This window comes from Nannobrachium achirus (genome assembly GCF_963921795.1).
Source record: "Nannobrachium achirus genome assembly, chromosome: 9".
Classification (NCBI taxonomy): Eukaryota; Metazoa; Chordata; class Actinopteri; order Myctophiformes; family Myctophidae; genus Nannobrachium; species Nannobrachium achirus.
Window position 1 is genome coordinate 43639369 of NC_137818.1, and position 27354 is coordinate 43666722.

Here is a 27354-nt window from a genome sequence, read left to right on the forward strand (position 1 = left end):
TTGTGATCTCAAATGATCTGTTTTTTTTCCATGTATAAATGTTGTAAGAGAAAGGAAGTTCTTATTGCTCCCTTGTGAATTAAATCTATTGTGTTCATTGGTATTCATCAAATTGCATCAACATAATGTAGTTAGTACTGTGTCTGCTTTTGTTAATAATAAGTCAGTTTCATAAATGCTGCTCTTGGCTTAGCATTGACGGCATCTAAGCAGCAACTTTCTCATGCAAAGTTACTAAATAAGTCCATAGAAAGTAACTGCTAAGAGATACACTTACTTCCACTGAGTTCTTCAACAAGGTTTTATTTTCAGTGACAATTGTGGAGCCTTGTTTCATAATAAAACCATGACAAGTATCACTGGATTTGGTATCCCCCCACCCACTGCATAGTGCATACCCCACCCAGATCAAGCCCCAGCATGCATGTCAATCCTGATATATCCCTGGACCCATTGTCGCTTGCATACCAGCCAACCATTGGTGTGGATGATGCTACCTGCTACACAGAGCCTACACACATCTGGAGTATGGAGTTGCCATGTATGGAGTTGCCATACAAAACAGTGAAAGTCATGTTCTTCTACTTCTCCAGTGGCCTACACACCACTATCAGCCACTCTCGCTAGCATGATAAGCTCTCGGGTATGCAGGTAGTCAGACCACGGCCTGTTGGACCGGATTACAGACTACCTCACCAGAAGACCTCAGTATGTCATCGATGCACCACAAGCAGCCATTCTGTGACCTTTCATGTTCAACGCTCTACAGTCTACACAGTTTACAGTTTAGGCATTTAGCAGACGCTTTTAATCCAAAGCGACTTACAATAAGTAGATAAAAACATCACAATAATAAACAAGGTTAAATGTCAGTAACAGCACTATAACAAATGCAAATGAATATCTATCTAGAAAAACAATATAATCCGTAAAGTAAAAAGGTTTCTAAAAAACCTAAAAACAAATGCTAACTAGCTTCATGTATGGACATTGATTTTTACAGTAGTGCTAAGGGTTTAGGTGGAGTCTGAAAAGGTGAGTCTTCAGTCCACGGCGAAAGCTAGCGAGTGAGTCCGTTGTTCTAAGAGCGACAGGGAGTTTATTCCACAGCTTGGGGGCCAGGAGGGCAAACTGTCTCGGACGAGTGGATTTTTGCCCTGGGGTTTTTAGCGAGGGTTGTCAGCATCCCTGTGTTGCCTGATCTAAGTGCACGGGTGGGGGTGTAGGGGTTGATCAGGTTTTGGAGGTATGGAGGAGCCATACCTTTGGCTGCTTTGAAGGTCAGCATCAGTGTTTTGTATTCCGTGCGGGCCGCAACCGGGAGCCAGTGGAGGCTGCGGAGAAGGGGAGAGACATGTGAGAACTTAGGCTGGTTGAAGACCAGTCGTGCCGCGGCATTTTGGATCAGTTGGAGTACACCTTCAGAGTACACATTCATCTTCTGCTTCAACTTGGGTATGTGGCACTTGACAGACATTTTCCAATGACAACTCCATTGTCAGCTGCATCACGGATGACAATAAGGACGAGTGCAACATTGTAGGGTGGTGTAACCACAACCACCTCCAGCTCAGTATAAGAAGGCCAAGGATTGGTGGTGGATTACAACCCCCCATAATAATAGAAAACCGGGGCCCCTGCTGGCCTACTGGTCCAGGCACATACCACTTAGGCATTGTTGCCACGCACACTTGTGCATCATGGCTGGAGGAATGGGGGATGTACTGGTAGGCCTACATCAAGCTTCCTACAGTACATGCTACGAAACAGGAGCTAGGCTCCTGCCCTATGGGCTACATGGTTGGTTCCCAAGTTATCAGTAACATCTGGCTCCTGCATGGGCTAACATAATTACAAGGATGTGAACTTTAATAGATGCCTGTGAAGGATAACCATTTTGTAGTCCTATTCATTATTCTAGTAGCCTAATATGATAGACTGTTGAGACTGTCTGTATGTAGCTACTTATTGGTGATAAATGTATATTAATTTATATAACTGCTGATACAGATAGACACTCACCTCAATACAACTGAATGGACACAACAACTCAATACCTTAACCTAGCTTCACAAATAGGCTAAAGAAACACTTTATGCAAATGCATACAGGGCTTTATAGATGTAAGTTTCTTGTCCACAAATTAAAAATGTGATGTGTTGTTACAAACTAGTCCACTTAGCAGCCTGCGAGTGTTTTACCGTGGCGTGGAGTCGTGGACGACTGGACGTCTATCACATCCACAAAGCTACGCCGTGACTGTCAACACGCACCTCCCCCGTCCAGTAACACCCACAAGTACATGATGCAGCCAATCAGGATTCACAACATAACCGGCTTATTTCCACATGCAAGTCAATGGAAGCTTCAGATAACGGTGTGGCACACGACAACAAACCACTTGCTTGTCTAAAGGCTGAGATCGTTGACGATTGCATCTGGGATATTCTTTTTTTAAGGACTTAACAGTGGACTTACGGGACTTTGAAGTTGTGCGTGCTCACGGAATATAAAGCATCCACCCGCTGAGTTTCTCAACCTCCGTCTCTACAAGACCACCATGGAATCCAGGGGCCAGGTAATTTATTTTATGTGTTCAGTTAAAAGTTAAAAAACTGTTGCAAAACTGCAGTTATCCTCATCTGGTGATCTGTTGTCAGAACTAAGTTGCACCTGTATCTTGGTCACGTTCAGGGTGAAGTTGCAGCCTGCCTGCCTGCATCCGAAATAGTTATGACGTGTAGACCTACATTATTTATTTGTAGCATATATTTGACACACAGGTGATAGTCATAGGCTACTCAATGGCATTGCATTTCCCCCAAAATGCAAGGCGCGCACGCAAACACAAGCGCACGCAAACTCAAGCGCACGCGCGCGCGCGCGCGCACACACACACACACACACACACACACACACACACACACACACGATTGATGCTCTGCCCCATTCTCAACATAGAACATGTTTCAAATGTGTTGCACTGCCTTGAATCAAATTGCTATATTCCATTCATTCCCCAAAAGAAAACTTTGGAGGGAAAAAGCACACATCATAATTATGTCAATAGGCCTACTCATATCTATAAATATTGTCTAACGTGTTGTAGCTAGTTTCTGTGGTTAAGAAGAAATCAAAATCACAAAAGAATAAGCCAAAGGCTTGTGTCCCTTGTGGTCCATGTAAAAATTCAACATAGGCCTATAGACAAATACAATACAACAAAGAATAGACCTACATATCAAAATATGGTTTTAATACAATTGATGATAATAACTTGGAGATTGGGACCAGGGATGCAAACACATGGAAGATGCCACTCACGAGTCACAAGAGAAGTTGAGTTTTTCCAACCCTGGGGACAGGCTTAGTTGGAGAACACATTTTGCTACGACCAAAAAGAAATTTGAGTCGAGCCATGATTTTAGGGCATATTTAAAAATGTAAAGGGAATGAATATGTAAAGGTTTCAGGGTAGCTGGTAGAGCATTCCATAGTGGCCACATCATTCTTACCTGACTGTGAAGCATTTGTAGTAGGAATCCATAAACTATAGCAGGGATGTCAAACTCAAATATACAGTGGGCCAAAATAAAAGAAATTGTATAAGTCGAGGGCCGGACTGGTTAACGCGGGCTTGCGGTCACGGGCCCTCGATACGTGCCTTGTAGTATTATGGTGGTGCGTGTGTAGCAGATTGACTCACTGCCTCAGCCTGATGGCATCAAAAGTCTAATATTTCCCCCAGTCCATAGGGATATCCCTTTGGTCTGATGATTAAGATGTTGGACCTTGGTTCGAATCCCAGCAATATACTAGTGGGCCAGTTCTAATAGTAATTAAATATCATCCCGCGGGCCGAAGATAATTCATTCACAGGCCTGATTTGGCCCCCAGGCCTTGAGTTTGACATATGTGAACTATAGAGTGCTTGTAGACATGTGCTTGTGTGGAGGCAGTCTTTATTTGTCTGGTCAACCACAACCTGGCCCTGTTTTCAGTCCAGTTCTAATCAGAGACTACTCAACATTTGACTTAAATCCTATTGACTGGGGTCCTGCAGTGGTCATTTTTGTCATAGCTTTATACAAATTTGATAAAAGAAAGTCTGATTCATTTTATAATTTAAGCCATTATACATATAGGCTACATTCGCTGGATGAATAAAACTCCCATAAACTAAATTACACTTTGGTAGACTTTTGTGCAGGTGGTGAGATTTCTATAGTAGTTGATCTGTTGATTACTGATAGTTAAACATATATTGCATGGTGAAACGGGTGGTCAAAGTGTCAAAGACACAGCATTTATTTAGTTTTCTAAATAAATACATCAAAGTACTGTTGATTTTTTTCTCTCTCTATAGGTCTATACCGGTATATATATTTTGTTCCCCTTCTTTTTGGGCTTTTATGCCTTTATTGATAGGACAGTAGGCTGACTGGAAATGGGGGGAGAGATGGGGAGTGACACGCGGCAAAGGTAATCGGGATCAGGAATCGAACCAGCAACGCCACCAGGCATCCATGCCTATGTGGCAATGCCTAAGTGGTATGCGCCTGGACCAGTAGCCCAGTGGGCGCCGCTGCATTTTCTATTTAAAGATCGGAATCTGAATTCGTGGATCTAATAGTATTTATGTAAGCACATAATATTATATTATCAGCCTCTGTCATAGCTGAGTGAACGTACATACGTACAGTAGCCTATAACTTGCAATAAAATCAACGAGGGTGAGAGAGATGAAACAATCTTTTAATTTTTAGGGATCCCTAGGGAAACTCCACCCTTCCAGCATGTGAGTCTCGGCCAGCACCATATTTACATGCGACATTTTTACAGTTTTTCATGACAGTAAAAAGATGAGGAGTAACTGTGACAACAGCAAAAACCCCAAGCACAAAACGCACCTCGCATGATATCACGTTTTATAACAGGAGATACCGCTACTGTAGTTTGCAGGCCCACCCGTCTGGGTGTGGCACGGAGCCCCCTCTTTGGTGGAGAACAAGTTTCAGTCTCTATACAGGTTTTACAGCCTGGTCAAATGCCTGTCAGTTAATTCTATGCACACTCCCGTTAGTTGGGTTTCCGTTGAACCGATACATAGAGTCAGACTGCCCACCACCACAGACGTTGTGGGTTCAAATCTTTCGTGGTGCATCCGGCTTTGTCGGGCGTCTATGCGAACATAATCGTCCTGCGTTTGGGGGAGGGAAGCCGGATGGGGAGAGTGAATGCAGCAATAACAATACTCTCTCCCACCTCCCACTATAGAGTTGAATCAGTTACATATTAAACATTTTGCACTGTAAAATCTGGACAGGGGCCTCTGAGTGCCGAATAAATTCATTATCTAAAAGTGAAAACAGTAAAAATAAGTAAGGCTTTAAAGGACAACTTTAGTTTTTTACAACAAAGGGTTCATATTTTAGATTGTAATTAAAGAATATAAATGATGAGTATTAAAATCATTTCATTTACTTCTCTCTATTGTTTTAGAGATTCTTATTTCAGTGGTTGGGGGCATGCGTACAAGTGGCTAAATATCTAATTTTACACAGAATAAGCCCATTCCCAAGATACAACGCAACCTTTCATGGTTGGATGTGACTTATGGGGGCTAGAAGTGTTACTGTAAATAGCAGAAAGAAACTGCTGGCTTATTGTGTCTAAAAAGACATATTTAGCCACATTTTAACACTGTAAACGCGATAAAACAATAGAACGAAGCAAATGAAAACATTTTAACACTCACTTTTTCTTTTCTCTAATTACAATCTAAAATATGAACCCTTGTTGTAAAACACCAAAGTTGTCCTTTAACTGAAGAAACCAGGTCTGAACAGGTGAAGTTTGAGGGCTTACGGGTAAAATTATGGACTGTTATGCACTACAAAATGTGTAGTATAATCACACATGCACGCGCACACACACACACACACACACATACTGGTTCATCCATGGCGATCGTGCCGCAGTGGCCGTGCTGGTTGTTCCCTTACAAAGCTCAGAGATCACGTTGACTCAACAGTAAATAGACCATCACACAGCGTGGTTATTCACGAGAGGCAGCTTAAAAGGCTATTCACAGGTTGCTGATGTAATGTCGTTGGGCCTCTCACTGATCTCACTGTCCTTAGAGGCAGAGGTGATCTTTTTAGAGCCAAGTCTATGTGTTCAAAGGAGACGTGACCAAGGTGCGTTACACAGTAAAACCAAAGATTTAAAGGAATTGTTCACCGCACCCAAAATGACTTGGATGGTGTCAGAATCAGAATCATCATCATTTGGAGGTCCTTACACAAAATCCTTTCAAATGGGGATCCATGGCCAAATACAGATCGATGTCCTTGACATGAAAATGATTCAGTGCTCTAGAAGAGCCATAAAATAAGACAAAATAATATGAGATGAGATGAGGATCTCTGCATGGATTGTAGAAAAGTAAAAGTAAAATGTTTGACCTTTAACCTTTTTGAAGAAGAGAGCATTCTAGTTGCACTGTAACTAAATATTTAATTCAGAGGTATTTACGATATTCTCAATAACAGTTGTAGAGTTTGAGCTCTCTTTTGGCACTCACAAGCTGTGTGTGTGTGTGTGTGTGTGTGTGTGTGTGTGTGTGTGTGTGTGTGTGTGTGTGTGTGTGTGTGTGTGTGTGTGTGTGTTACATAATGGCTCAGAGTGTGTAGTAAGACGTTCTCATCCAGTCTATTTTCTCCCTGTGTTTACTAACACACTTTTGTTTCCCTTCTCATCAATATACAGTATAAAGATCTGTTTGATTAAAAATGTTGAGTGTGAAACATTTTAAAAAGTCGTAAAAAAAAGTTGTTCGATTTATGTTGTACTTAATTGCACGCCAGTGTCTCGCACCAAATATAGACCATCTACCGTAGGCCTACAACTCACAACGCACCACGCTGCTGCCAAGACATGATGTGCAACTAAGTAGAAATCAGGTGTCAATACAGTCTCTTAGCACATTGGCACCCACCCATGGCTCTGGGCACAATTAACTTTGAGCACGCCCTTTATTCATTTTATTATTTTAACTGCTGCATTGCTTACTATGTTTTGTCACATCACAGGTTTACAGAGTCACCTCTGTAATAGTCTTGCGTTGCCAGACACGAATCAGCCGGTGTGATTGTTAGAGGCAGTTGGGGTAAAAGTTGGGAACCAGTCTATTTTACACAATTCAAGGGTGCTGAATCTGAAAAAAATGGTTCCCATGCAAACTTTTAAGTTTTTGACCTTCTAATTTGCATAACAAAATAGCTGCCGAATTGTCAATTTTGAACTATTTCTTCAAGGGCTATTTCTTTTTTTTTTTTTTTTACTTAGTAATTGTATTGTCTAATTAAGCTTTTGAGAACACCCAGGACAGTTTTTGAGTTTTTTGATACAGTTTAGATTTAGATATTTGATATTCATTTTTATCAGACACGCCCCCTTCCTATACAAACCCATTGTAACTTCAAACTCCATTTTAACCATGATAGATTTCATGAAAACACCCGTCGTTCTTTCTGGTGACTCCTGACATCCTCCAAATACCGTACATGAGCAGGTTGTGTTTTGTCAATAACTTTTTTAATTTATTTTAAATAACTTTTTAATTGTATTTTTTATTTTTTATTTTCCCAAATAATTATTAAAAATAAACTAAAAAAGTTCATGCTCATGTATTAGGAAGGCGTCAGTCACCAGAAAAAAGGATGGATGTTTTCATGGTTAAAATGTTTTATTTGTATTTAAAAGGGATATTTCACTTAAATACAAAAACATTTTAACCATGATAGATTCAATGAAAACACCCATCCTTTTTTCTGGTGACTCCTGAGTCCTGACGCCCTCCTAATACACGAACAGGCAGTGTTTTTTTTATAACCTTTTTAGTTTATTTCTTAATAATTACTTCGGAAAAAGAAAAAAAAAAGAAAAAATACAAAAAAAAAAATATTAAAAAGAAATGAAAGGAGGTATCGAAAAAACACAACCTGCTCACGTATGAAGAGGGTGTCAGGAGTCACCAGAAAAAGGACGGGTGTTTTCATTAAATCTATCATGGTTAAAATGGAGTTTGAAGTTACAATGGGTTTGTATAGGAAGGGGGCGTGTCTGATAAAATGAATATCAAATATCTAAATCTAAACTGAATCAAGCAACTAAAAAACTGTCCTATTATGAAAGGTTTTTTAGCAATGCCAAACGGCAGGCGGTTGAAATAATAAAGGCCAAATGAGGTGATGAACGTTGTTAGCAGTGCAGACAGAATCTGCCAAAACCCCACATTGGCGTCAAGCTTTGTGAAGATCCGTGCCCCCGACAGCATGCCAAGGGTTTGCTCCACAGAGGGAAGAATGTGCTTCTCCCTGAAAACAGCTCCATTAAGAGGGGTCAAGTCTACACAGACGCTAACTTGGTCTTTGTTTTTCTTCAGTGACATACACCTTTAAATGATTGTTGGAGCAGAATAGAATAGAACCTTTATGTCCCTCCCCTCCCCTGAGATACACCTTTGTTTCCTAGATACAATGTGCATGTTAACTAATACAAAACAACAACTAAAAACAGCCACAAAGTGGATGTTTGTTGGACCATGGATATTTAAGTGTGTTTTTCTTGTGGCTGTCAACAGCGGCTGACATTACCGCTGATGTTGGCGGTGGGGGCAGCCGTCATTGGTTCACTGCAGTTTGGCTACAACACCGGTGTCATCAACGCTCCCCAAAGGGTGAGTATTAAGGTTTTCTTTCAGAATAAGTGTCTATGGTTATGCAAACCATGGTGCATAGTGTGGAACATGAATAACTTTACCAAAGACCATCTTGCGAGCCAGACTGTTGCCTCCCACAATTTTACAATGCTTCCACCATACAGTCTGGAGCAGCACCACCTTCAACCTTGTATGTCCAAAACTGTTTTGGAAATCAGAAAAATAATCTGTGCTGCAATGGATACAATGTAGTTATTATTTAGTAACAAGCACTTGTTAATTGACAAAATGTGCACAATAAAATCCTGAATGTTCATTTGACTCGTGTAGAGTGTGAGTGTGAGAGTGAGAGAGTATGTAATGTAATCAAATGGGCCTGTGTAGGCCTGCATTTGTTTACTCTCAGAGTTATTACACATTAATATGTACGGTGATTCAATATCATTGATTTAATGTTTGTGTAACTGCTGCTGTGATACCGCTAGCATAATGCTCCATTAAACTCATTGACACATATATGTCTGGCTCAGCAGTCTGGCTCAACTGTATGGCTCAGCAGGCATGGCCATAGCTTAGGTAGAGAGGCTGTCTGTCTGTTAATCAGAATGTCATCCAGCCCATCCAGTAATATGTGTCTGTAAACAAGACACTTATTAACCCCTAACAACCCGAGTGCTCATCATGGCCACATGAGCAGCCGTCAGCTGGGTGAAGCTGTAACAGAATTTTGCCCGTGGGATTAATAATGTTTACAACAATGGTAATCTAAAGGGCTTGATTAAGGTGAACAACCAACAATGTTTTTTTCAAAAACAGAATGTTGTTATTTTTGTGTATCATGAATAACCCTTATTTAATGTGTTGGGTCTGAAGAGTTGAGAGACCTATGGCTATGGACCCATACAGTATGTTGTGCTTCAACACAACACAATTCATTTGTAGGCAGTCTAATTAGTCAAAAAACACTGAATATGCTCACTCTGTTGATCCATCAACCCATTTGTAACCCATGGGCATATCTTTGCTGATGAAAATAGCAGATCTAAAAGCTTGAAACTCATTACATCGTGGGACGTTGTGAGCTTGTAGATTTGCTATTTTCTGTGAATGTTCCCCTAATATAAGGATACTAGAATGTCTGATGTGTTTGTCTTGTGCTATAGATTATTGAGAGCTTCTACAATGAGACATGGAACAGCAGGTATTCAGAGGACATCTCTACAACCACTCTGACCACGTTGTGGTCTGCCTCTGTGGCCATCTTCTCCGTGGGAGGAATCTGTGGCTCCTTCTCTGTTGGCCTCTTCGTCAACCGTTTTGGAAGGTCCGTAACTGAGAATATTAATCAAGCCTTCCACAAATGCAAAGTTCTCTTCAGAAAGAGAGCAAATGAATGTTAACAGTGGATGCTATTTTGCAGGAAAAACTCCATGCTCATGGTCAACGTTCTAGCCTTCATCGCTGCTGCCTTAATGGGTTTCTCCAAGCTGGCGTCATCCTTTGAGATGCTCATCATTGGTCGTTTCGTCGTGGGCCTGTACTCTGGCCTTTCCACTGGCTTCGTGCCGATGTATCTTGGGGAAATCGCTCCCACTGCTCTCCGTGGTGCATTGGGTACCCTGCATCAGCTTGGCATCGTGATTGGCATCCTTATGGCACAGGCAAGATCCATTAAATTTGTTAGTGTTGACTGAGCTACAGTAGCATCCTGCCAAAAGGCTGTTTGTGTGTTAGAGAATGTTTGAATGTATGTATTTTGCTGGAGCCTGTGTCCTGATTAACACTCCTGGATGGAAGCTATGGAAAGGAGTTGCTCATATTCTACATTCTCATCTAAACTAATTTGACAATTACCAATGTACTGCAGTAACCTTAATGTGTGTATTCCCCTTTAAGTGTGCAAAAATATATTTAGCATTTAGAGAGTGACAGAGTGAGTTATATGACTATAAGGGAAATGCTGCAATGTTAACAATAACAGGCTATACACGTGTCACCATGTAATGCTGAATGCTCATATCTAGCTGGATTAGGCTATGCTTCCCTGCCTCTGTGAACCATTTCAGTTTAAAGCCCTTTTACAAATGGAATGGTATCTTCTCAGAAAACATATTAGCATACGTTGGCTTGGCCGATCCTCACCTAACATGTCTCTTCTATTTTGGGGATGAGCCTAAGTGCTGTGTGTCTTTTGTGCAGGTGTTTGGGATCGAGTCGATCATGGGGACTGAGGACCTCTGGCCTCTGCTCTTGGGTTTCACCTTTGTCCCGGCTGTACTGCAGTGCACCCTGCTGCCCTTCTGTCCTGAAAGCCCACGTTTCCTCCTCCTCAACCGCAACGAGGAGAGCAAGGCCCGGAGTGGTGAGACGCACGCATGTGCATGTGCACAGCACCACCCACAGCAGATCAAACTTCCAACAACCTGTGGCTGCTCTATGAGTCCTCTGGCCCAGCTTGTTCAAGCTTATACTTATACTTTCTTAGACTTATACTTTCTTAGACTGTACCATGTACAGTGTACATGGAGAGAGACAAGAAGCTGAGGATGAAGTGGGGATTCATATTTTGGGTCCACTTCAGTCATATGTCACACTCCACTCCACCTCTGTGGCATAAGGTTCCTTATTTCCCGTGATACAGATCTATAAGGCTGCACTCATGCAGTTTGCATCATTGTAATGCAAAAGGAGTAATGCGTAAAGTACTTTTAGCAACAAAAATCATGAAGCAACAATGAAAATGGCCATTGTGAGCTCACAGATGTAAACAAAAAACAATACAATTAAAATTATTTGGGGGAAGTAATAGCCTATTTTTATTCAACACCCTTTTAAAAAGCTCTGTGGATGAATGATTGTATTATTATTATTAGTCTACATACAAATGTAATTAATATCATCTTTAAATGCTCTGGATTTTGCTGTGTAAACGCATTTAAAAAATGATATTTGATTTATTAAGATGTCCTTTTTCAACAACAATATGTTTACCTTTGTGTTGCCAGTCCTGACAAAGCTGCGAGGCACAGAAGATGTGAGTGCAGACATGCTGGAGATGAAGGAGGAAAGCAGGCAGATGATGAAGGAGAAGACTGTGACCATTGTTGAGCTGTTCCGCTCTTCCCTCTACCGCCAGCCCATCTTCATTGCCATTATGCTGCAGCTTTCGCAGCAGCTGTCTGGTATTAACGCTGTGAGTGGAAGGCAAACCTCATATTCAGTTATTATGTTGAAGTTTTAAATGTTGTTTTAATCTATTAACATGTCAGATGGAAGAGGGCACTGGAAGAAGTACTCGGATGATGTAGCAATATTAAAGTGAATGTTTACTTAAGCCAAAGTCCAAAGTAAGAGCGTCAAAGTATACTTAAATTAGCAAAAGCAAAAGTAGTCAATACGCAGATTGCCCATTTCAGAATCATATATCTAACCATTCATTTACCGAATGTCTGTCTGGCCTTCTGTCGTCTGTCTGCATGCTGACATCACTGATACTAAACAGTGTCGCCGACATGATAACATCCACAATACTGCAAGCTGAAACAATGCCCACATTTGGATATGACTGACAACACTGAATGACATCACTGACTGACATCAGTCATCCCACATTTGGAGATGACTGACATCACTGTACTGTAGACAAATGGCAGACAGACAGATGGCAGACAGACGGACATTCCGTAAAGGAATAGTTATAATAAGATTATAATTTATGTTTACAATATTTGATCCAGTTGCGTCATGATGCAAATTATGAAGAGACACTCAAATATACATGCAGGCAAAACCCTATAAGCAAATCACCACACGTTCACTCTGATATTCCCAGACTGCCATTCTACTAACGCTTTCCTTTAAACAAGCACCTGTCTCCAAACTACCGTTATGTCCACACGCACAAACATAAACATAATAGAAACATGTTACCATGGTAACGCTGTCTTTGGTCCGCTGCAGGTGTTCTACTACTCTACAGGGATCTTTGAACGAGCAGGGGTGTCTCAGCCTGTGTATGCTACCATCGGTGCAGGAGTGGTCAACACTGCCTTTACTGTGGTGTCCGTAAGTTACTACGCACAACGACATAACAGTGTGAAGCAGAGAATCTACACCTTTTTCATTTCAAGTTTGATATGGAGTAGGCCACAGACACTTGATAATTTCTTGATTGATTAATTGATTGAATATTTTATTAGCAGTCCATGTAGGAAAAGCACATGACAGTACTGTTCAGATACATACAGTAGAAGGTCTACTAATAGGATTTAAACCCAAGAAAGCCCTATGCCTTGTTTACATTGGGGTTCGTTTGACATTAAATTATAGACAAATATCTACTATGCAAAACATCATATAAGAGTCAGAAATCAGAAAGAAATTAAATAAATAAATACATACAGTAAACAGGTCGGTTTTGTCTTATCTGTGGAACCCCAATCTAAACTTTAAGATGCCTCTATTACAAGTCTCTAACTTCTTTGGTATTCTCTCTGTCCAGTTGTTTGTGGTGGAACGTGCAGGCAGAAGATCCCTCCATCTCACTGGTCTAATGGGAATGGCCATATCAGCAGTCTGCATGACCATTGCCATGGAATTGACTGTAAGTGTGGCAGGTTTACTAAGTTTCAAAACACAGCCATATTAAACAGAAAAAGGTTTCACCATCAGCAATGTGCCCGATAAAACATGAACAGTTTTACACTGCATTCTTAGTAGTAGTAGAAGTTAGTTACTTGGGTACAAAATGTTTGAAAACCACTGTTTTATACAAATGGTGAGGTATGGGCAAATGGTGCAGATTGCCCACAATGCCCAGACAGCTGGTCATACCTCCAGAATCTTTGTCATTCTTTGTGGATCATAATTTCACCTGACTCATTGTGACCTTTAAGCAATGAACAGCAGAGAGCAGGTATTTTCATAAGCGCTGATGTTTTACAATTTGTCTCAAATGACTGTATACTGAATCCCTGGTGTGGTTTCCTCTCCATAGAACCAGCACAAGTGGATGTCTTATGTAAGCATCATGGCCATCTTCTCCTTTGTGGCCTTCTTTGAAATTGGCCCCGGTCCCATCCCTTGGTTCATCACAGCCGAGCTCTTCGGCCAGGGTCCTCGTCCCGCTGCCATCGCCGTGGCCGGCTTCTCCAACTGGTCTGCCAACTTCATGGTGGGAATGTTTTTCCCGTATGTTGAGGTAAGGCACCCAAGTATACAACTCCCAACAAGAGACACTGCAAAATGATCATCAAATGTTTTTTTATCAATTAGTTCCAGCCTTGGTGCTCTGTGAATTTCAGGATTTAAACAAAATTTAAAAGAATAGTACCAAGGCACTTTAACATACAGGCTATTGCAATTGCACAAGTACTTGAAGTATTCACCTTCCATTTAACAAGGTGCAGTAAGTGATATTGTTTGCGTAATAGCAAGGGTTTGTGTGCAATCCTTATTCTGCTCAGTAATATTTTAAAGCCCAATATAGGCTCTCCCTCAGCCAGTTGAGATTTTAGGCTTTTGGTCTTCAGGAAGAGGTTCTGAGCCACTCTGCTACTGTACACCAACAGGACTTTTACTTGCATACGTGAATGGAACATTTACTGTCGTTTTCCCTCCCTTAACCTTCCCTCTAGAAACTGTGCGGCGCATATGTCTTCATCATCTTCACAGTCTTTCTGCTTGGCTTCTTCGTCTTCACCTACTTCAAGGTGCCGGAGACCAAGGGCCGCACGTTTGACGAGATCTCTGCAGGCTTCCGACACTCAGCGGGACACAACTCTGACAAATACGCCTCTACTGAGGAGTTCCAGATCTATGGTGGAGCAGACTCACCACTTTAAAGAACACATACATTGCACTTTTATGCTTCATTTGTACCCTTATCGTATGGCGTTGTCAAGTGCCGAAAATGTACAAAACATTTTCAAAAATCTACAAGCTGACAACACGTTGCAAGTTGAGAGCTTGTAGATCGTCTATTTTTGGCACACGATTACACTGTGACAATGTTTAAATCAGGCTGTCAACGACTATTACTACTAAGTAGAAATAAGTTGAGGGCTTTTCTAGTGATGGTTGCTATGTAGAGATTAAGTTACAATGATTGATTGAACTTAAGCCAATTATATTGCTGCAGAATTACTGCTATTTGCAAAGTGGGGTAAACATTTCCTTTTTTGGCACTTTCTTTCAAGATGTACATTGTACATAGATGGCCCATGTGAAGTTTTCTTTTCTTTTTTCTTTTTAGCTTGTTCAGTTTGTTTGTTTTTTATGTCCACAGCCCACACTCATTCCCATGCATGGCATATTTCCACTGAAATCTAAATGTTTTTAGATTATCCATGAACCAGCTCTAAATATAGCCATTTAGACACCATTTTAAATGTTTTGATGACCTGGAAACACAAGTGCTGGCCTGTTGAAAGGAATATCTCAAACTCTAGATTTGAGTCACTCATTGACAATTTAGCATGAACCTTTGTTGTTCCTCATTGGATTCAATGCGGGTATTATAGTTATTTAGCGATTTTTCCCATAACAGTCAACTGATGTGTGCCAATATATACTGTATTGAATGTATTATGTAGAATGTATTATATTCCTCACCTGTCCATGATGGATGATCCAAGGTCAAAAACTGTTTCCATTTGCTTCCTTCAAATTGACAGGGATGAGTAATATTACACACCATAAATGTTTACAAAAAAATCTAATTAAAGACAAACATTTGAGAAACATCTAAGATCATCCAAATATGAGTTAGTTGTATTCATTTTAGTCTCTAATGTATTATCACTGATGGGTGGATTCTACAAGCTAATGTGATTGTATCAGTGTTATTGACACTGTTATTGTCTTATGAACTTTATTACCATACTATTATTCACTGAGGACAATCTGTGAAAGAATCATGCATGAGCATAGACATTTGACACATTTATATACACCTACATAGCAGTATTAGACCCGGATGTACATGTATACTGTAATTATGGATACTTAAAGTTAACAATAATAGAATTTGTAACCTTCAACATAACTTTTATGATGATCTCAACCAACCAAATGATTTGTTTACAGTTATACAGTTATTCATCATGTAACCTAGGTCAAAGTTTAGCTTAATCCGACCTCTTCCTGTTCTGTAGTGATGGATTCTTATCTACATTATGAAAATATGATTTGGTTTTAATTTAGGCTGAATGCCTCGTGTCTGTCTGTGCACACATACAAGCATCACTGTATAATATATTGACATTCCTGTTGAACATTTCTATAGAACATGCAATGTAAATAACAATAGATCTAGACATGTAGCCTACTGTATAATCAGAAATCACTAAAAAAGAAATTCAGCAGAACTGTTGTTATATCACATTCCACCTCTGGTCAATGGTGTTATAATGTATTGGTCATGTGATTCACTGGATTATATTATTATATTTTTATTATGGCTTAAAGGCAAGAGGATGTTTATTTTTTGTAAAAGAAAAGTGCCAAGACATTTGCTGTCCTGACTGTTGACTGTTGATGGGATAACTAGTAAATTAATAAAAGGACGAGGAAAACAACTGTCTCTATTGTTCTTCTTAAGTTTATGAAGCACTTTTCTAAATCATTTTTGCCACTTGTGATGTTGTATTTATTTTTTCATGTAGTACAAAACAAACATCGATGACAATGTTGTAATTTCCAACACTGAGACTCAAATGGACAATGATAAGACTATATACAGCAATGCTATTGTTGTCATCCTCATCACATTGTCCTGTTATGTCTGGAGCTGCTGCTAGCAGAATAGACAGCGTTTGGCATGACTAGTTGTCTTCTGGCGCCCCCTGCCGACACTTCCTTTGTCTGCTAGTGCTAGCTGCTGTGTTGAATGGAAAACATTTTTGGGCAGGCAGTGACGTGGTCAATCCTGAAAGGACCCCCAGTGGCAGGCAGTCAGCTGTTTAGTTTTCATTCGATACGTTTTTCTTCACTCAAACGTCAACGAATGTGCAATAATATGTTTTGGTTTTCTGCGAGCAGATGCTGACAAAAATACAGTCATCACCTATGGGATCTCTGCCATGCACGATTTAACCAAAGGAGATACTGTCTGAAACAAGCTAATTATAACGGTACTTCCTAAATCAGAACACGGCCATTTTTCCTTCTTTTTGGGGTGTTCTTCTCATTTAATGCCAAGTTCAGAGGTTTGACAGGTGACAGCTAGGTGACAGGCAGACAAGAATGGCTGACGAAGCCCTCTTCCAGTTTTTACACAATGAATTGATACAGTACATTTACAAATCTGCTGAAAATGGAGAGACGGTAAGAGTCTTTCTTATTTTTTACTCATCTATTTATCTTTACCCCCTCATCATGAACTCACATCTAACCAGATAAGCTGCATTCACAGGAGAATGGAAGAAATATCACCAAACTGGAAAACATGGGATTCAGGGTTGGACAAGGACTCATAGAAAGGTAACAGTGAAATTAATGTTCAGACTGTTCCATTTGATGTAGAGGTATAAAATTATCAATTAATCTGATCGCATAATTACAACTGCATTCAGAAACGACACTTTGACAGTTGGAGTCACCTCATCACAGCAATAACAATTGGTAATCTGTGATATCGTATGTGATGTGATATCTTTAGAATACAATAATCTATAATATTTGAGGACAACTGATGTGTTTTCAAAAGTCCAGGTGTTGCTTTGCTATTTTGTGACCACCACATGTTGCAGTATAAACAGCATTAGAAAAGAGATGTATTTCCTCTTTGAATTTAATTTTGTTGTCAGTGGCAGTGGTCTCTCTCTCTTCACACAACACAACACAACACAACACAACACAACACAACACAACACACACACACTGGCCTAGGTAGTGTGTACATTTACAATACTATATCTTTGCCTACAGGTTTACCAAAGACACAGCTCGCTTCAAGGACGAGCTGGATGTAATGAAATTCATCTGTAAGGACTTCTGGACGTGTGTTTTCAAGAAGCAGATTGACAACCTCAGGACGAACCACCAAGTAAGACTGGTCTCCACATACAAGCACATACTGTAGGACCAGTGGTGGGCCTACACTACAGTATTTTGTATGTACTCAAGTAAATACACTCAAATATTCAAATGTACAAATGACAAAGTACATTTTCAGAAATGTATAGACATTTTCAAATATAGTGAAAATAGACAATTACAAGGTTATTACAAGTTTGTAGATTGATTATTTTTAAGTGGTTAATTGTTAATTCATATTTTTTAAGTTTATGTTACAAGAGTCCCTTCCTAGATATGTAGCAGAATTAAAGTAATCGGCTTTACTTTAGTTACTGTCCACAGTTTTGTTCCACAGTAGGTCACATGTGTTGAGGATGAAAGTTCCTTCCCCTTTAACATTATGATGTCCACACACACACACACACACACACACACACACACACACACACACACACACACACACACACACACACACACACACAGGGCAGAGACATTAATACTGTAACTAGAAGGAATGCTTCGGTCATACATAAACGATACGATAAACTTTACGCGTGCACGGCTCCAAAGAATGGATCATATTGATAGCCAGCAGCACTCAACTCAGAGTGTTGGCTATCATTCTCTTCATGATAGATTAATAATGAGACTGCGTGTATGCAGGACAGATGTCCATGCCAGGACTAAAGGCTGCAGTTAGATCCAGCTCTCACACAGCATAGGCCTGCCTGTTTATGTTATGATTGCTGTTGTGATGCTGTTGTCATTGTCAATTTGTCATGTTTTGCAGGGCATCTACGTGCTACAGGATAACAAGTTCCGTTTACTCAGTCAAATTTCTGCTGGAAAGCAGCATTTGGAACATGCCCCAAAGGTTAGACTCTAAACTGCACACTACAGTACATATTCAGTCTATAGCAGTGGGTCCCCAACCTTTTAGCTTGAGAAATGTCTCCCCGGGACCCAAGCTATGGTGAAAATAGCAGCTTGTAGATCAGCTATTTTACGACTACTTAAATGTTTGTTTATTTATGTTTTATTTATTCTTTAAATTCTTTTGAAAAATAATTTAATTTGTTTTTAATTAATGAAAAAGTTAACATTTTGGGAGATTTTCTTTTTTGAAAATGTTAACCAAAAAATCGGTTGCGACCCACAAATGGGTCTACAGCACAGCTTTTATAGTACTTGTTAAGAGGTATAGACAGTAGACACATCTCTACTTTCAGTTTTGAGCGTTCTCTGCGCTGCTCAAAACTCTCGAACAGTTTTGCTGACTTTCATTTTCGATCCATCCAAAACATGTTTCGAAATCTGGTCTGCTAATTATTTAACACCAAATGCCTGTAATTAGAATATGTCTTGTTAGTTCCTGTTAATTTTGGTGCTAGCTTTGCTGATAAAATGGTAGATTTCACTTCCTTCTCTTGCACTAAAATTGTTGGATTTCTAAACTGAAACATTTTATACCGTTTTGGTCAAATGATCGCTATAGTTGGAATTGGAAAAGATACAAACAAGATGTGCAGGTTGAATTTGGCCTTCTACACTGCAGTGCAAATATTTTAGCCGCTGCTAAACAGTAAATCTGAGTATATGCCTCGCTGTCACAAGTTGTGGGTATATATTGTCCGTTTTCAACACCTGACGAAGACGGAACACAATGAGTTAAATAATTACTTGGAAAATATGCTCTGATGCATTTGCAAGTCAATAATTTTCCCTTCCATAAAACTCCTCTTGCAGGAAAATGAGAACTTTTTCCATGTCGTTTTTCCAGGTTTAAGTTTTCAAAAACCTCTTCCTAGCCTCATCAAATACCAGAAATAATGACTTGTTTCTTTAAATACAGCAGAGTTCACAGTATTTTGTGATTTATTCTTTTTGTTTTCCAGTATTTAGCCTTCACATGTGGTCTTGTGAGGGGAGGGCTTTCAAACCTGGGAGTGAAGAGCATTGTTACGGCAGAGGTGTCCGTAATGCCTGCATGTAAGGAACACATTTCAGGGTTTGATACATTGACGTTTTTCAATTTGATTAGATTTTGCACCTTCTTTCTTTTTTGTTGCATTACATCAGATTTGCAGCTGGAGAAATGAACACTGGGGGTTTTACTGTTGGTCAAAATGTTATGTGATATATCTTAAAAACACTTTAACTTATAATGAATGATCGTATAAAACCGCATAACTTGGATATTTTAAAATCAAGAATTTATTTTACAGTGAAGATTCTAATACTAATAGACGTAATTAATTACACCCTATATTTCATTTTCTTTCTAGGTAAATTCCAGGTCATGATCCAGAAAATGTAGTATCTCAAGAGGCCATGGTCATCCCACTGTCTTGCCTTTTTTAAGTCTTTGTTCTGAAGTTTGACTTGTAAAATATTGTGTAACAGATTTTTATTTTATTTGAATATATGTTTTTATATTATGTGTTTGGGCATTGTGTTTCATTCAATGAAAATCTCATATCTGCACGCTCACAAGGCATGATGTAGTGAGTGTGGGGACTCTGGTCAGCTAAGGATATCGGTGTGACCGCTCTCTTAAGTGCTTGATGTGAAGGTTTAGCGAAATCTATATAGAATACAATACAATTGCAACTAAATTAAATAAAATAAAAAAGATCAAATTTACATTTAATGTGGCTTCACAGGTAGATTTAAAAGCAAAATACAATGAATATTTTATTTCATCACATCTTTAACTTCTAGTTTACAAATTAATTATTTTAGCTTATATGCATTGTTAGTGTTTATTCAGTAACATTGGTCTCCCTGTCTCTCCATCTCTTCAGTAAACAGAAAATACATGTTCTAGGTGGGATACAAATGTCATCCAATCAGGAGGGAATGATGAGCCTGTGTTCCAGTAACAATTTTGTCTGCTAATTTATTTGTTTTATCACTTCCAATTGTATTTGTTTATCCTGTATCCTGTTCTCTCTGCTGATTTGATTAAATTGATATCCTGACATGAACATATACAGTATTTTCTCTTTACTGAAGACCTGGAGAGACATTGAGACCAGTGTTACTGATCATTAAACACTCTGAGTCTGAGGAATATAAGATCTATTTAATGCTAATTAGTTTAACAAGCAAAAATCACTTGCAGCACCTTTCTAATTAAAAATAAAAAATGTGCACCTTTAATTTCAAACTAGAAAAGAAAATTTCTAAGAAATTTTAAGTGTGCCTGCAGCTCGCTAAGTCTGTGCAACCTTGTGTAGCGGTTGGTGTTAGTGTTTCGTTTTGAGAGGGTCGTTCCCCCTGAAAAACACGTTTTGGCATGAAACGGTTACGTTTTGCGCGTTTATGGTGCCCCCTATGGGTCGAAGTGGAAATGCTTTTGGGTATATGTTCAGTATAGCGCCCCCCACTTGTGGTTAAAATTTGGTGTTGACTGGATGTTTCGTTTGTGATTTATGGCTACTTCTTACAAAACGGGCTCCTCCCGCTAACGTTGGAACCCTGTTACGGAAGAACGGTATGGACTATCAAAATATCGTTTAAATATGTTTATCGCATGAGTCCATAGATCGTGTGTATCGATTTTTGTGAAATTTGGAGAAAATATGTAGGAAAAGGAGCAAAAAGTGTGTTTTGAAGAAAATTCAAAATGGCGGAAAGTCTATCCTGACGCAAATGGGCGTGGCCTATATGGAGATGCGTCATGACCCAAGGAATCCAGGGAAAAAGGAATTTTAATTTTCCGACCCACGGTTCAAGAGTTACAAGCCGAAAGGTAAAGTGGACTGTTATAGCGCCACCATGAGGCCAACTGACGAAAATATTTTTTATTTAATCCTTGATATCATTATAAATCTCCTCTCCAAGTTTTGAAACTGTAGCCCCTATGGTTTGCAAGAAAAAAATATTGAATGTGAGTTTTTGCGATTCCCATTATAAGTCAATGGGTAAAATTAATTCACTAATAAATTAATATCAATTAAACAATACAACTTTTCTCTTAGAAAAGTAATAGCACCCCATTCCCGGCCGAGCCGCACGTTTTGATGTATATATTGCGGCGGTGGCGTAAATCGCGCGGCACTTATTACGTGCCGAAATTTGCAAGGAACTTAATTACTTAAGTATGGCGGATTACAATAAGTGTTTTGCCATTGCATGGCAGGCACACTTAATAACTAGAAAATATTGTTCCTTCGAAACAATTGTGGGCTCGCTTCAAGCCAGAAAACAATGGCTATAAAAGTACAAAATGTCAAGATCGCAGGCAGTGCTCTCTTTGACGTTACTGACGTCAAAGATTGGTCCATTTTGTTCCAAAAATGTGTTGTGCAAAAGTTGACCTGCTGGTGGCGCTATAACAGGCCAATGTAAGAAGGGTGGTATCTGTTCCTTGACCTATTGGGAATGTGCTTGCAAGATTTCACGCACATTGCAGGCTGTGTTCATGATTTGAGGTGTTTTTGGCTTTGGCCACTTTATCGCTGCTTGCAGCTATATTCATTATTATTTTTATTTGTTTGTGTGTGTGCACTTCATAGGCATATTACATAAAGGTCCTTAGATTGTGTGTAGAATGTTTCATGCAAATTGCAAAAAAAAATCCTAACGGGTTTAAGCGTTTCACAAACTGCTCAAAATGATATAGCGCCCCCCTTTGGCCAATTGGGGTAAGATTGGTTTTAGTGATATTTGGACTAACACTCTACATCTTTGCCAAATGCCATGAACATGTTACTTTGCATGTATGATTTAGAGGCAGAAGAATAATTTGCATAAAACTGCAATATTCATTGAATTTATTTTAAAAAGCATGTTTCAATTTTAAAGAAATCCGATCTGACAGATCTTTAGATATCGGTCCAAAGTTCACGTAAAAAAAAGTTTTGTGCACGTGGAGCGAAAATTCCAGAATAAAAGCGGGTTTACGCGTTTTACAAACTGCTCAAAATGGCGGAAAATCGAAGGGCGGAGCTTACTTAACAACGACACAGATGTCTTCCGCTCGAGTCAAAGCACGCGTGTAACAAGTTGCATGTCTTCAAATGAAACGAGTCATGACTTATGCCCGTTTGAAGTTTGAATTTTCAAACGCTTCGTATAGCGCCCCCCTTTGGCCGATTGGAATAAAATTGGTTTCAGTGATACTTTGACTAACCCTCCACATCTTTGCCAAATGCCATGAACGTGTAACTTTGCATGTATGATTTAGAGGCCGAAGAATAATTTGCATAAAACAGCAATATTGATTGAATTATTAATTTTTTTTATTTCACTTTAAAAGAAATCCGACCAGACAGTTTGACCGTATTGGTCCAAAGTTCATGTGAAAAAAGTTTCATGTGCGTAATGTGAAAATCCCAGGAGGAGATAGATTTTTACTGTTTTTCATATAATTCCGAATTGTGGGAGATCTAAAGGTCAAAGGTCAAAATTCAGAGCGTAAAAGTTGTTCGGCATGAGGAGACGCATACGTGTATACAGGTTTCATGGCTGGACCTCAAACACAGCATGAGCTATACCTGTTCAAAGTTCGCACTTTCGAAGGCTTCCTACAGCGCCACCATTTGGCCGATTGCTATAGAAAATAATAGCACACTTCGCCACTGTAAACTGAACACATTGATGTTTTTATTTTCATTTTCTCACTAAGTATGTAGGAGTAGAAAGGAACCGAAGTTTTTTGATACTTGCACTGACTGCCTGCCTAGTATAGAAATAATGACAATATCTAAAGTGTGCTCGCCTTATAGGCGAGCCCACAATAAGGAATTTAAACGTATCTATACCTCTATTTGGACAGTTGACATTGAATTAAGTTATTCCAGCTAGTTCCATGTCACAGGAAACTGAAACTAGCTACAGTGTGCTTGCAGAGAAGGCCCATGACAAATGGACGAACTTTGAAGATCCCATGGTCTATATGTTTTTTGAAGGCCCATTCAGTGATACAAACAAAGAAACGGTAGGCCACTGCCAAATATTAAAAACGAATATATTTTATTTGGGTTGGGATAACGAGGAAGTATAAATAACAGTTTCTAATGGTGACAGATGCATAGGATATTTTTCTTCCATTTGAAGATGGTTTGTTCTATCTGCTCAACTCAAAAATGATTTATTTGTAAAACTTTTATTTTTATTTTTTTCAAAACGATTTCAGATTGGCCTTTAATGTTATGTGTTTTATGTCACATGTTATCATGTGGCTCAAAACATCATATTGTTCAGTAATTGATGTGAAGATCTGAGGAAATATTTTGTTGATCTGTTCTCGCTTTCCTAATATGAGGTGTCTAGTGACAACTTCAGATGAAAGAAAGCTAAGGTGCAAAAAGGGTTTGTGTGTGTCATTGATCAGAGTAGTCTCAGCTGGTTTCAGTCCTTCAGCTTAGCATCCCTACTTGGAACTTGGAAGCAGATGATTAGAAAAGACCCAAAATGGCAACTGAAAAGTGAAAAAGTGAAAGGTCTAGTAACATTATGTGAACATGTTTTGCATTTACAGTATATTACAGATGAAAGTATTTGTGATTATTTGTACCGAGTGTTGATTAAAGACCCCATTACATGAAGAATTTGCATTTTCCAAAAATAACACTGTTTAATGATTTAATTCTCTGTGTTGTGTTTTTATTTGACAAGGATATGGAAGTCACGAATTAACATCTTCCTGAAAATGCATAGACTAGTGCAGCTTGAAGTGCATACGGGATTAAATGTATGAACAGAAACAGTTTTAAGAGTTAATCACAATGCATTGTACAGGATGACATGATGAGGACTGGTATTTGTTTCGATAAACCCACTGAAATATATTAATTCGTTATTAATATATATTAGTTTTAATATTTGTGTTGTCCTTAAAGGAGTAGTTCACCCCCAAAATTACTTTTTATCTATTGATTACTCATGCCATGGAGACTAGAGTTCAATAATATTTTTTGGTTTTTGGTTCCTAATAAAAATTTGATTTGAGTAAATTTACCCCCATTGATTCCGGATGCGAAACGGGTCCCCATCCGGAACGAATGGGGGTAAATTTATTGTTATCACATTTTTAGGAATGCTACAAAAAACTAAACATATTATTGAACTCTACTCTCCATGGCATGAGTAATCAATAGAAAAAAAGTCATTTTGGGGGTGAACTACTCCTTTAATGCGATTTAATGCTGTAGTTTTATATGTTTTTGTGTGGACCCCAGTAAGACTAGCTGATTGCCATCAGCATCGGAACCAGTTAATGGGGATCCTTTTCAACAAACAAAATATTGGTTAATCATTTATCCAGTCTATTTTGTTAAATAATTCCATAAATTATAATTTTTCAACTTCAACATTCCAAATGTGTTTATAGCGGAAAAATCCAGAGTCAAAACATTGTAGTAATAAAATAATATTTATTATGAACAACCATAATGTTTGAAGCTAACACAAACACATCAACTGAATAAAGAAAATAGACAACATACAATGTAGCTCAACTACAAACTGTCAACCCTCCACAATATTGAAGCCAAAATGACTAATTACGGAATATTCCTTTTCATTGTGTGATTTAAAGAGTCCACCAATGATTTATTTATCCTTGTGGCATTCTCTGCTTATTTCAGGTGCTGGCTGTGATGGCTTATGTCATTGGCTGGCTGCCTAAGCACTGGGCATCTTAATGTGGAAAACAAACCAAACCAAAGAATACATTATTATTAAGCTAAGTTATTTGCACTCTCAAATGCAATTTTTTCTTGGCTGTTGTGTTACCATTAGCAGGTATAAGATATTTTGCTCACATTTAAAACACACAAGGCCAAGAAATTTGTAGTAGGCCTACAGACACGTAATGTATTGACGATAATCCATGACATGACAATAAATCACTTTTTTTTTTTTACTGAAAACAGTAATCTTATGAAGGGGATTACTGACCTCACTGACATACATTACTATTGCTCGTATAAAGTATTTACTAGTTGTGAAGATGATACAGAAATGTTAACTAATTGGGATTTCACAAACTCTTTTGAAAGTCAGACATATTTCTATCAACACTGTATCCAATTGATCAATAATATTGATAACCTTCCCCTCAACACCCTGGCCCCAACACCCCACCACCAAAGTGCAGAAAAAAAAAGAAAAGAAATATATACAGTCTCAAAATAAATATAGTTCATGGCGTGGGTGAGAGAAAGCAGTGGGCTTATGTGCATCCAAATTTAGCCAAGCTCAAAGGGCCAATGCAGCTGTACTGTTCCTGACAAAATGTATACCTACAGTAAGAAATGTCCACAAAGTAGAATTATCAGAGAAAGTGTCTCTTAAAAACGTTGGACCTACAGTATGAGTGCCAGTCAAAAGATAAATTCATTGACCAAATCTTAGGCTATCAGGTTTTGAATAGCTCTTTTGACATAAGCGTAATTGTTATTATTGAACAAAGGTCACCATCAGCATCTCTTGTGAGGCTGCCAAACGGGCAACTGTGAAGCAGCTCTTGTGTATCGAGTAACACATACTATTCATAGGGGTTGTATCATTACCTCAACCATAGCTGTGGGCAGGTCACTCAAAATTCCTTTCTACAAACTACAGCCAAGCGCATTCCTGAGTATAGCATCATAGACCTCATCTTGAATGCTTGTCATCGAGGGTGGGATCACTTTATTCACATCTGAGGTGTACACAGTAAAATCCTGAGAGTGTGGTTGCATTTTCTACGCTCTCAGAGTTAAATTAATACTATGGATTTTACTGTGTAGTCTTCTTTTTTACGACAGTTGAGGCTTCCAAGTCAGTTTATTGGTTTCCCCTCAGTGAAATGTTTTTAAAGAGCCCTATGTTGAATCTGATCTATGCTATGCTTCACCATCCTCCGTTATGAAGACATGTATTACAACTTAATGTCATGTCAGCAGAGATACATGACCTACTTGCTTCCAGTTTTTCTCTCTTATTTCACTGCAATATAAGTAATTAAAAAAAAAGTGTATTTACATGCTTCTTCAGAAATTCTCAACACATTGGCTGGAGAAAGGAACATTGTTTGGTCCTAAATAAATTGTCTGAACATTACAATAAGTTCTGAGTAGAAAAAGATCACAAACATGAACTCTGGGAAAGATTCATCCATTAAACATAACTAATATAGAATATTTAGAAATAGCTTTGAGTTAGCCAAGAAGTCATGCTACACAGCCAATAACAAGAAGCCAAAACTAATTTGGTCAGCTGCTGTTGAAAACCTGTTTAGTCCAAACAAGGAGTTGGAAACAAAATGTTGAAAGCAACACATCAACCTATGTCTTTCTTAACTACCTAGAAGAAGCCATTTACAGTGAGTACATTATCAGGATTCAATTAATCAATGCTTACATTGGACACTAATATGCAACAAAAATATTTGCACCTGTTCACTTTTCATCCACGGTTTGCATTCATGCGTCACATGAAAGTGCAGGTGCAGTTTTGTCTTGCAGCATAATTATTCAAAAAGGAATATCCAGTATACTTTTAAAAAGAAAGATCCACTTATTTTGACTGTCATTGCTATGGCTGGTCTTATGTGATCCTTCGCCTAAATGTCAATTCTCATACAGTAGGCTATGTGTTAGTTAATACAGTAGTTCGCC

At 38.9% G+C, this 27354-nt stretch overlaps 2 protein-coding genes across 2 annotated transcripts; both read left to right on the plus strand.

Moving 5' to 3' along the window:
- Positions 1–8665: 8665 nt before the first annotated feature.
- Positions 8666–14568, plus strand: LOC308290878 (solute carrier family 2, facilitated glucose transporter member 1-like; the record flags this gene model as incomplete). The annotated part of the gene is made up of 9 exons (XM_080732792.1): positions 8666–8743; positions 9889–10049; positions 10146–10386; positions 10925–11087; positions 11731–11918; positions 12686–12790; positions 13227–13328; positions 13722–13925; positions 14362–14568. 9 exons carry the CDS (start codon positions 8666–8668, stop codon positions 14566–14568), a joined length of 1449 nt encoding a protein of 482 aa, XP_080588918.1.
- A 2107-nt stretch (positions 14569–16675) lies between these two features.
- Positions 16676–20656, plus strand: trappc6b (trafficking protein particle complex subunit 6B). The gene is made up of 6 exons (XM_080733201.1): positions 16676–17050; positions 17139–17206; positions 17654–17771; positions 18534–18617; positions 19639–19732; positions 20029–20656. The coding sequence occupies exons 1-6, from the start codon at positions 16970–16972 to the stop codon at positions 20058–20060; spliced, it is 477 nt and encodes a 158-aa protein (XP_080589327.1). The 5' UTR covers positions 16676–16969; the 3' UTR covers positions 20061–20656.
- Positions 20657–27354: the final 6698 nt, after the last annotated feature.

Excerpts from the sequence above, each read along its gene's own strand:
- trappc6b (XM_080733201.1), top strand. The coding sequence starts at position 16,970 with ATGGCTGACGAAGCCCTCTTCCAGTTTTTACACAATGAATTGATACAG. Across the intron at positions 17,051-17,138 it reads CTGCTGAAAATGGAGAGACG|GAGAATGGAAGAAATATCAC; the intron begins GTAAGAGTCTTT and ends CTGCATTCACAG. Across the intron at positions 17,772-18,533 it reads ACCTCAGGACGAACCACCAA|GGCATCTACGTGCTACAGGA; the intron begins GTAAGACTGGTC and ends CATGTTTTGCAG.